Here is a 12,375-nt window from a genome sequence, read left to right on the forward strand (position 1 = left end):
CACATGATCTTTCTGAAATTATTCTAATATGCTGATTTGCTGCTCAAGTAACATATAACGTCTTTGTTGAAAACAGTTGAGCTGTTATATTAAAAATATATTTTTTACGGTGCAAACCGTGATACATTTTTCTCAGGATTCTTTGGTGACTAGAAAGTTCAAAAGAACAGCATATATTTAAAATATATATTTTTTATAACAATATAAATGTTTTTACTGTCACTTTTGATCAATTTAATGTGTACTTGATGAGTACTTACTGCCCCCAAACTTTTGCACCGTAGTATTTTACTTATTTGTATTTATGTATTTATTGTATTTTCCCATATTTTTTCTTTTTACCTTTCAGTTTGCTTTAAAGTTGCTTTGGAGCTTTAGTTTAAAATTCATGTGAAGCGCTCTCAGGCTCTTGAAATGAACCAAGTGTGAAAATGCCCTCAAGCTCTCCCTCTCTCTCTCCCTCTCTCTCTCTCTCTCTCTCTCTCTCTCTCTCTCTCTCTCTCTCTCTCTCTCAACAGTGGGCTCTCAAGACAGTCTCCTTGAAATCACCTTCCGTGCTAACGTGCCCCCAGTCCTATGCGACCCCACCACCCCGAGACCAGAGGACGCCATCCTACCTCCGCTCAACGACGGGACGCCGCTCTCCCTGCCGCTGTGCAGTCCAATAGGTAGGGACCAGTGCTTGATCAAGTTTGAGTGTTTCCGCTTTCTCCCTGGACCACCCCAACAGGATGAGAGCCCCGACACGTCATCCCAAGGCGCCTCGCCCTCATCACGGGACGAGCTTCTGGGTAGCCTTGAGCTGCTAAAGTTCCGCGAGTCGGGAATTGCTTCCGAGTACGAGTCAAACACAGATGATAGTGATGAAAGCTGGGGACCGCAGGACGAGAGCAGCCTGCGTCTGCTCAATGTCCTGAACAAACATGCCCCCTCTGACTGCTTGGAGGACGAAATTGCTGTTTAATGTGATTTTGTGCACACGTCTTCGAAAAACACTGCTTGATGCTCTGCTTAAACGGTTCAAGTCAATCAATGTCAAAATTGTCAAACCACCTTCTGCTGTTTGTACTGCTGATAATTCTGGGACACCAGGGCGACTTTACCCATTTGGTGGCTGTTTTGTTCGTTACCTTTTATGTGATGTATTGAAGAGGAAACGGTCCCAAAGCATAGTAAATAATGTTGTCTCCATTTTGAAGTTTAGGGACACACGTTAGATGTCAGATTCTTGTATCTCCTCTAATGGGACTTTCACACAGTCAGCGATTCTAGTGGCAGTATTGTTGGTCATAATGGCCGCCCCTACTTCCGAACACTTCCCTACAGTGTTGTTGGTGGGCTGTGCAACTGACCATAACTTTTGATCACAAGTTAGATATATTGCTTGGGAATATAAGATTCACTCTAATTTGACAAATAATCAGTTTTTTGCTACTAAAAGTTGACATTCTATGTACAATTGCAACAGTGCATAATGCATAATATGAATAAGACAGATCATGTTTGACATGTTAGTAACACTTCATAAGATCAATTAACAATGAATAATTATATATATATATATATATATATATATATATATAGTAATAATATTTAATATTATTATTATTATTATTATAATATTATTATAATAATGTTTATTATTATTATTATTATAATATTATTATAATAATGTTTATTATTATTATTATTATTATTATTAGTTTATATATTATAAACTATAAAAATTATTAGTAATAATAAAATGTAATATATTGAATATTGAATAATATTTAAGTGTTTTATTTATAAATTAACAAATGTAACATTATTCTAAAGTCTTAATTTTATATCCCTTCATACACTGTAAAAAAAAGTTGCTACCTTAAATTAAGTACAATCAACTTGGATGTTTAAGTCATTTCAACTTAAATTACATTAAACTGAATTTTTTTTTAAAAAAAGAGTTGAATCTTGTATAACTTAATACAATAATACTTGTATAACTTAGTATAATTTTTAAATTGAAGTTCAAAATTTCTTAACTTATTGTGATGAGTTAAAGCAATGTAAAAACATATGTTGACATAACTTATTGATCATATAATTTTTTACAGTATGGCAAGTGACAAATCTAGAAAAGACGAATATAGAAAAGTTAAATCGCTCACAGAAGGCGGATCATGTCATACATTTTCACTCCTATTGGTAGCTGCCACATCACATTGATGCTCATTTGCATAAAGTTCTAAACTTTGTTGCATCCCTGGAAACCCTTGTCATTGTGAATCGCTGTACGTGTTAACGCTCCTTTAGAGTCCACAAAGTAATTGCTGGATATTCACAAATAAGTAATTGTTTTTAACTACAAGAGATACAGTACATCTATATGAACTGAACTTTAGAACTAATTTTATAAATTAGCCTGTGATATTGTATCTATAACATCAGTTGTACAGTTGCAGGTTTGTTTCTGGGCAGTATTAGGTATGTATGTACTGATATGCTCAGCCACTTAGACCACCTTTCATCAGAAGTGCTCAGAATGAAGACAATTACCCAGCTACATCTGTTTTAGCATGCACGACAGAACAGACTCTTAATTGAATGACTGTGGACTGAGGACGCTACGCTAATTATACCCTAAGGGTAACGAGGCGCCTAAACCGGTCAGATCTTTACCAACAAGAACCCCAATTAGTGTGTCAGAATTTTCACAACCCACATACTTTATTCATTATTTTCATACTCAGAAGAGCTTGTTGTGTCTGACTGCTTTGCATATGTTTTGCTTTCTTGCATTCATTTTCTTCTGTACTTCTAAAAAGTGATATTTCAATGTCTTACCTGTACCTCTCTGATAAACTACTCGCCTCTTTAACCTCTCTGTTTATATTTTCCCATTCCTCTCTCTCTCTCTCTCTCTTTCTCTCTCTCTGTGTGTGTACTCAGTGTCATTTAGAGCCAGACAAGTGCACACGATTAGCTTGGTAATAATAGGGTGGTAAGCAAGTCTTCCCACACATACAGGATTTTGAAAGCATTGTTGGTCTTAAATGTCTGTATTTTACTCCATTTATGCCTATATTTTTTTCTTCACACAAAACTAAAATTAAGTATTTACCATCTTTAAATCTCCCTTAGGCTTGTAACAAAATCTTCCCACAGATTCTTGGCTGCATCTCTGAGGGATTCATGACCAGTCATGTTGTCTCGCAGCAGGTCTGGAGGCCAAGACCCAGCTGTGAGCTGTGGTCTAAATCCTCCTCAGGGAAACGTCTTGTTGTCTGAACACAAGAAGACTGGTGTTTTTCTTTTTTCTGATGTCTCCTCCTTCAAGGACACAGTACATTTGTATTAGTGGTGTTTGCTTAAGACACAAGCTTCACAGTTATTGTTATATGCAAGTTGGGGATTTGAGCAAGTCTAAATAAGTAGTATTAGTGCATAATTCATCCCACATAGTTTTTGTTACAGGTATGATTGATAACTCAAATCATGCAGCTTTTTGATCAGAAGTGTGATGTTTCTTTTCTCACCAATCACTTGATTTTTTGCAAGGTGAACGATAAAATAAGTGAAGAAATCCCATAGAATTACATTGAAGTCGTGTCTATATTTGATAGTTTTTTGCATAGCCCAGCTTAAGTTTTCATTTGTATGTAAATAATCAAATATTTGAAGTATTAAAGGGTTAGTTCACCCAAAATGAAAATTCTGTCATTAATTACTCAACCTCATGTCGTTCCAAACCCATAAGACCTTCGTTCATCTTCGGAACACAAATTAGGGTATTTTCTGATGAAATAATAGACTGCAATGTTATTACCACTTTCACTTCTGACACTTCTCTTCTGTCAGAAAGCTCTCGGAATACATCAAAAATATCTTAATTTGTGTTCTGAAGATGAACGAAGGTCTTACGGGTTTGGAACGACATGAGGGGGAGTAATTAATGACAGAGTTTTCATTTTTGGGTGAACTAACCCTTTTAATGCTCGTCACTAGGAGTGGCCACACAGCGACAAAGCCGATTGTAGTCTGATTAATGTCATGGATGCTTGATGAAACTGATCTACAATACATTTTAATTTTCTAGGTCTGTTAAAACTGAACTGGTATGATTTTTCAGTAAGACTTAAGCTTATACATTACATATTTTGAAAAAAACACATTATTGCTTTATTATTTGCCTCCATTCGATCAACAACCTATTGATAGAACAATTGTTAGTTCCCACCCTACTTTTTTTTTGATAGTCTGTTCACTCAAATGTATGTCACAATATGTAAGAAAAGATCTGTCACTACTTCCTTTTCATTGAGCATGTTTACATGCACACCAATATGCTGATCACTCCCTAAAATCAGGTTCTTGAAATCACCCGTTGTCCCGGTTTACATGCAAACCTATAGCCCTGCAACTCAAGTAAACTGTGTTTACAAGACCTTAATAAATCAGGTTATTTCCCAGTAGTGCATTTAAGCATAAAGTATTCTAACATGTCAGCAGGAAATTTATGAACTCGTATATTATACTCTCATGTTACAGATGCAGCATTTCCACTAAACACTTCTAATTCAGCTACTTGAGATGAAAGCATAATTTCTTATGTCAAGAAAGAGTCCGAGTTTGTGATTATATATTTCCTCGAAAGGCTCGCTCTGTCTGGATGTGCTTAAATCCGCAGTAAGGGTGCTTTCCTGTCACATATCACACATGCACACTTCAATAAGACGGCAGAACGCAGCTTAATGTGTTTACATGCCGAGAGAAATCAGGGTAAGGTGCAAAAATCTAGCTGTGTTGATCAGTTTATGCTTAAGCCGTTTATGGGCTTACTCCGATAAAGGAAAACAGGTTAACGCGTTTACAAGATAAGATGCATTGTCGACTTAAGCGTAATTGGGTTAAGAACGTGCATGTAAACGCACTTTAAAGTTTGTGTAAGCGCATTTCTAGAACCTTGGCGGTGGACTCCTGATTTGAAAAGTAATTTGCTTGGAATTGCCCACAAAGCCCTAACCACTCTATAGAAAACCACTCAAAACATGAACATTTTTACACGAACATACTCTACTAAAAAAATCTTTTACATGATACTAATGCCTGAGGAATCATTGCTAATTATTTAAAATTAATTAATTCGCCATTGATCTTGTCCTTGAATCCTAGCCACTGCTAGTTTTTGAGGAAAAAAAGCATTTATTCCACAGTCTTTGGTGTCATGATTAATAAACCATCACTTGTCCCTCCTGTAGCTTACTGCAGGTTTTCAAAGTATATGACTCATTTCAAAGCCATTTACAATGAGTTCTGTCATTTTTAAGAGCTTTGCAGTGCCACTGCATGACTGTGTAACTGTTCATTCAGTGTGAGAGTCATTGTCAGTGAATGTTCAGTGACATGCATCAAGTTGAATTACTGGATCAAGGTGTTCTTTAGCTTTTAAAAACGGCTATACAAATTGGCATCACTTTAACAGTCATCTCTAAGTGAACACTGTTACACGTTGGCCTATATCTATCGTGAATATTACAGTCGATTGACTTTCCTAGTTAAGATGAGGTTCAATCCTTCTGCTTTTCCAAGAATCGCTGGCACACAAATGAAAGCAAAGCTTCAAGAAATAGAAATCTCCACTAAAACGTGTGCTCACAAAACCAGCAAGTGCAGAGAACACCCTCTGAATCGCTGTGTAATTTAACGGATGCTCTGGAGCATTGCTGTCTCATCTTTGCACGCTCGGGGAAACGAGCGGCTGTCGGATTGATCCTTCTCCCTGCGGCGTAATTGAAATTGCATAACAATATCACATCTCATTTTAGTACAGCTGCCGCTTCTGAGAGAAGCTGTTGGAAACTCGGGTGCTTCTGAATTAGAAGCTCAAGCCCGGGCCAGCCTGCTCGCACTGTAGTTGGCAAAGTACTTTAGTCTGAGGTGTTCAGCTCCATCTATTGTAGAGACCGTGAACTCTCATTCTATTTCCTTTCAGGATTAGGAAAAGACCTACAAGGGTCCTCAAGGAGATGTGAATTGTGAAGTCCGGGGCACTGACCTATTTAGATTGTCACTGCACTTGACTGGAAAAAAAATCCTTCGTGTTATAAAGTGAACTCCAATACAGTTCAGTTGATTTGAACTCCTTTATGCCCTAGAAGGGTGACACACCATGAAATTAAAACTGCCCTTTAAATAAAGCAAATGAATTGGCTATATTTCACAGAATGCTCTGTTACGCGCCTTTAGTCAAATCTGATTCCAATGATTTATTCAAAGACACATGAGCGTCGATCAGGTGGATAAGCTGTCATTGTCTCGCATCACAGTCTATTGCTCCAAATCCCTTCATTTCATCGGTGATAAACTTGCAGATAGTTGCATTGCATTCATGTTCCTGCTTGACATTGATGTGGCAGAGCCTTTGATTAATTATTGATCTGAGAAGTCGAACGAAAATGGGGGCATTGTCTCCCATTATGTTCAGTGTTTTTTTTTTTTTTTTTTTTTTTCAGTGGCAGAACATTGTCATAAAAACATCCTCAGATCTATATTTTATGTGTTCAGTGCCGGTTTTGGTCTCACCTTAATTTTAACACTGTTCTGATATAGTTTGAGATTTATCATCTTTCAAAAATCCTTTTTTTTCTCCAATGCATTTTTATAAAGTGCTGGTGTGGCTTCCAATACACTACTTAACATACAAATAGCTATTGTATCCATCCATGCCTCCAGGTTTTTGGTGGTGCCACTTTTGTTGCTCTTTTGAGGTTTTATTAATTTATTTCCTTTCTACCCTTAAATGCGCTACAGTATATCTACAGTACCAAGGAGACTAGTCAGCCAGCAGTGCTGTTCAACAGAGATAAAGTAAATGGATAGTCCTAACAGTGCAGTTTACTTGTGGAGTTTCTCTGCCCTTTTCATTTAGGAGTCCTGATTGATGCTTTTATTCTGGACCGCTGTGCCATTATAGCTCTCCACCTCGTTTGTGTTAATGATGGAGTTGATAACAGGGATGGTGAGTCAGATGGAGCAAATGCATTCTGAGTTACTCCACCTTGACCCTCTCATCATGTGTTATCCAGGGCTAACGTATTACCCTTCCCCCTGCCCTTGTGTTTAAAGATTCATGATAGAAAGGGGGTTCAAATGAATTATTGATGTTTGGACCATCTTCTGCTGACCTGAACACCTGCTAGGTCAAACAAGTTGGAGATAATGGGTTAAAATGCTTTATTTATTCATTGTTATTCTCCAAGTGTTGGAGATGGTAGTGGTTTGGCTTGGGGTCTAGATATATTTGCTCTTTGTTCAGCAGTTCATTTTTTATTCTTTACCACATGATGTAGTGCATCATGAAATATAAAATCTGGCCACTTAATATATAATAATATATATATATATATATATATATATATACACACAGTGAGGAAAATAAGTATTTGAACACCCTGCTATTTTGCAAGTTCTCCCACTTAGAAATCATGGAGGGGTCTGAAATTGTCATCGTAGGTGCATGTCCACTGTGAGAGACATAATCTAAAAAAAAAAATCCAGAAATCACAATGTATGATTTTTTAACTATTTATTTGTATGATACAGCTGCAAATAAGTATTTGAACACCTGAGAAAATCAATGTTAATATTTGGTACAGTAGCCTTTGTTTGCAATTACAGAGGTCAAACGGTTCCTGTAGTTTTTCACCAGGTTTGCACACACTGCAGGAGGGATTTTGGCCCACTACTCCACACAGAACTTCTCTAGATCAGTCAGGTTTCTGGACTGTAGCTGAGAAACACGGAGTTTGAGCTCCCTCCAAAGATTCTCTATTGGGTTTAGGTCTGGAGACTGGCTAGGCCACGCCAGAACCTTGATATGCTTCTTACAGAGCCACTCCTTGGTTATCCTGGCTGTGTGCTTCGGGTCATTGTCATGTTGGAAGACCCAGCCTCGACCCATCTTCAATGCTCTAACTGAGGAAAGGAGGTTGTTCCCCAAAATCTCGCAATACATGGCCCCGGTCATCCTCTCCTTAATACAGTGCAGTCGCCCTGTCCCATGTGCAGAAAAACACCCCCAAAGCATGATGCTACCACCCCCATGCTTCACAGTAGGGATGGTGTTCTTGGGATGGTACTCATCATTCTTCTTCCTCCAAACACGTTTAGTGGAATTATGACCAAAAAGTTCTATTTTGGTCTCATCTGACCACATGACTTTCTCCCATGACTCCTCTGGATCATCCAAATGGTCATTGGCAAACTTAAGACGGGCCTTGACATGTGCTGGTTTAAGCAGGGGGACCTTCCGTGCAATGCATGATTTCAAACCATGACGTCTTAGTGTATTACCAACAGTAACCTTGGAAACGGTGGTCCCAGCTCTTTTCAGGTCATTGACCAGCTCCTCCCGTGTAGTTCTGGGCTGATTTCTCACCTTTCTTAGGATCATTGAGACCCCACGAGGTGAGATCTTGCATGGAGCCCCAGTCCGAGGGAGATTGACAGTCATGTTTAGCTTCTTCCATTTTCTAATGATTGCTCCAACAGTGGACCTTTTTTCACCAAGCTGCTTGGCAATTTCCCCGTAGCCCTTTCCAGCCTTGTGGAGGTGTGTACAATTTTGTCTCTAGTGTCTTTGGACAGCTCTTTGGTCTTGGCCATGTTAGTAGTTGGATTCTTACTGATTGTATGGGGTGGACAGGTGTCTTTATGCAGCTAACGACCTCAAACAGGTGCATCTAATTTAGGATAATAAATGGAGTGGAGGTGGACATTTTAAAGGCAGACTAACAGGTCTTTGAGGGTCAGAATTCTAGCTGATAGACAGGTGTTCAAATACTTATTTGCAGCTGTATCATACAAATAAATAGTTAAAAAATCATATATTGTGATTTCTGGATTTTTTTTTTTAGATTATGTCTCTCACAGTGGACGTGCACCTACGATGACAATTTCAGACCCCTCCATGATTTCCAAGTGGGAGAGCTTGCAAAATAGCAGGGTGTTCAAATACTTATTTTCCTCACTGTATATATATATATATATGCATGCATACATACACACACACACACACACACACACACACACATATATATATATATATATATATGCATACATATATGGGTGTTTACACACACAAACCCATATATAATAATATTATACACGCATATATTATATAAACAAAAATGTTTACATTCGATGCGATTTAATCACAATTAATCGTTTTGACAGCACTAATAAATATCAATGATATCATATTTGAAATAGAAAATAAAATTGTGAAAATATGAATACACTAAAATATTTTATCTGCTAAAAATTATAAGTGCAGTCCTTGCTGTAAAATGATTTTTAAAAATCATTATGCACTAAACTCGAACGACTGGATATATCATAGAAATCCGTTGGTCATAAAATAGTGGGAACCCTGTACCATGCAGCGTGTGTGTGTGTGTGTGTGTGGGCTGGACACCCTTGGGTCCAGAGGTTTCGTGCTGGGACACATCAGGAGCTCATAAACCAGCCCAGAATAGCAGCGTGTCAGACACCCTCCTAGCATTTGCCACTTTGGTGGAGCCTGACTGAGGTATTTATACTGCTGCCTCGAGCTACACGATTATGCCCAGCCCTGTGGAGAAGGTTCAAATCCGATTATCACTGCGTCACGCTCTAAATTGAAAGCTGATGATTTGCTATACATCTTTCTCACTCAAAATCTAGTCTCACAGACCCATACTTTTGATTTTACGTCATAAAGCCTTATCCAGTTTGCACTTATTCTGTCCAAGAACTACACACTCAGGACAAGACCAACCACAGATTGCTTTGTTTTATGTGCTTTTTAGGAGTAGATCAATATGAAATGGATGAAATGGCACAAAACAGACTTTTTAAACATGATTTTGCTTTGCAATCAAACAATTGATCTAAATGAAGCTTTTGATTTTCACGTGTTTTCCAGTTTTGTGCACAATATGACTGTCAGTGAAGGAAATGTGGGCCGCCTGTGGCTGATACTACACAAACAGTTGAACTAATCTGGGTATTGTAACATTACCAGATGAAATAACATGTCGGCCATTGAAGTGCATAGTGAATAATGTCCCTGGGATTTCAGATGGCTTCATTACTACTGCAGATCAATATGTGCAGTGATACAATCACATGAAACCACAGACAAGTGGCTACTTTTCTCCTGCTCATTTCTCTCCAGAGCTCATTATAGCAGCATGTTGTGCTTGTTTAAGCCTCATGGTAAAATGTATTCAGATGAGGCTTGAAGATCAATCCTGTGAATTATAACTCGTCTTGTTACCCATTGCTGTGCCTGGAAAAGAAAGGCAGACCCGTCACAAATGGCAAGTTGTGGGTTTTTTGTTGTCAATTTTTTCCCCTGATTACCATGACAACAACACGCTGTTTTTGGCACACAAACTTCCCTCATTCATCTGTTTGCCTTGCCTGCAGAGCAAAGACATTGTCAGCATCAAAATAACTTCCCTTTGTCAAATATTTGTGTAGAAAAGCCTCTCTAGTCTCGCATGTGGCCCGTGTTTGTCGTCAACAAGAGACTGTCACCAGCTAATGAGAATTCTTACTCCTCCACGAGCAAATAACTATGCCACATCAATAATTTCTTGAAATCACATTTGATTAGAGCCATACAGCTTTTATTGTAAACCGCTTTGAATGGCCTAAATTGAAGTTGAATTTGAAATGGAACACCATGTCAGAGGCACTTTTGTTGGCAAATTGCTGTTTCTATCTTTCCATATTTATCACTGTCGGTCTACCTCTCTTCAGTCACCATTTATGTAAAAGGTAAATTTTCATTTATTTTTATATTGTGATGTAAAAGTTCAAAGTTGCACTGTAGTTTCATATTTGAGCATTAATATACAGTTTTTTTTTTAAAGAATATCTGTATAGATGCAAAAAATAAATCATGCTTTCTTTGTCAATTTGAATGCTAACCATGAAATAATGGTTCTGAGGTAAGAAACATGAAATGTTGTGACTTGACACATTCGATTTTCTGCCTATGTTGGTGTCATTGTGTTGTTTTTTTGTTTGTTTTTTTGCATGAATTTGTGTCCATTGTTCAACATTTTATGTATAAAATGCTTAATCACCACTGCATGAAAATAGGAATGCACAATATATTGATATGTCGTTTAAATGTATTATTTTTCTTTTTTAAATTGGTATCTGTTGCTATTGATGATATATTGGATATTTCATTGTGCATGTTTTTACATTTATATTCCATTTGCCATCACCTAATTCTCATTTATAATTTAATTACACTGTAATTTTTTGCCAACCTCAAAATGAGAATTTTTGGTGATGCCCAAATCCACTTGTAGAATTTAGAATGATTTTTTGTATGCTTTTTAAAAAAAAGTATCTGTAAAATAGGGTAGAAATTTAATAATCATTATTTATCAGTTATCAGCCTTTATAAGATAATTAATAATAATAATAATTCTAAATAAAATAAAATAAAAAAGTGCATCCCTACATTTAATCTGATGGATTAAACAAGGTTAAATGTAGCAATATTGGGTTTATGTTGAACAAACTGGTTAAATGAACACTGTCTAGCAGTGTTGTGCTTTCAGTGTTAAACAGTCATGCATTTAAGTCTGTACAAAAGCTACTGAAGACACAGCTCACTTTTAAATGTTCATTTAAATACAGTAAAGTTCCCCAGTGCCTCACTTTGTCTGAAAACCTTTTTGTTGTTTTGTTCTTTAGTGGACCAAAGCATGTTTGAGAACTGCAATGCTGCGGAACAGCCGAAGCTGAACTTTCGTCCGGCAGGCTCCACAGACACGTCTGCCCTGGCAGGATCCAGGACGGGTGGCAGCCAGCACCTAAAAAACGCCCTGAACTTGGGCAAAGCCATGGGTGCGAAGGTAAACGACTTGCTCCGCCGAAAAGATCCCAACAGCTTTGGAGACATTGGAGTCACGGAGGTGAATAAGAACGTGGAGCCAGTGTGGTCCAACCTCACTGAGATAGGACACAATACAGCAAAAAACAGGTAAAGATTTCACACTCACAGCTGCAAACGGCAATGACCTCAATACGCTCATTATGTTCAATTGACTTCATGCTAAGAATAAAATTGCTTGGAAATTGTCAGGCGTTGCACTTGCTTTTGACATTTTAATCACCATAGTGCTTCTACTGAAGCAGATTCAAGGCTGGACTGCGATATGTCCCAATCTGATACTCCCTTTTTACTGTCCTGTCTAACAAATGTCAAATAAAAAAGGAAGTAAACAAAATATTCCTCTAAACATGGGGTGATTGTTGATCTAGTTCCAGTACACTTTCATCCACTAATGTTGAGTGAATGTATTCCATCCAAAGTGTGTTTATGGA

The 12,375-nt window shown here is 37.6% G+C and overlaps 1 protein-coding gene across 1 annotated transcript in view; it reads left to right on the forward strand.

Moving 5' to 3' along the window:
• The window catches only part of nos1apa (nitric oxide synthase 1 (neuronal) adaptor protein a), a 102,210-nt gene that overhangs the window by 84,896 nt on the left and 4,939 nt on the right, over positions 1 to 12,375 (forward strand). Inside the window, exons 10-11 of the mRNA XM_084129809.1 lie at positions 519 to 668; positions 11,743 to 12,031. Of these exons, the coding sequence (XP_083985935.1) occupies positions 519 to 668; positions 11,743 to 12,031 (439 nt within the window). The remainder of the gene's footprint in view (positions 1 to 518; positions 669 to 11,742; positions 12,032 to 12,375) is intronic.

The sequence above is a fragment of the Abramis brama genome (assembly GCF_963993115.1).
Source record: "Abramis brama genome assembly, chromosome: 11".
Classification (NCBI taxonomy): domain Eukaryota; kingdom Metazoa; phylum Chordata; class Actinopteri; order Cypriniformes; family Leuciscidae; genus Abramis; species Abramis brama.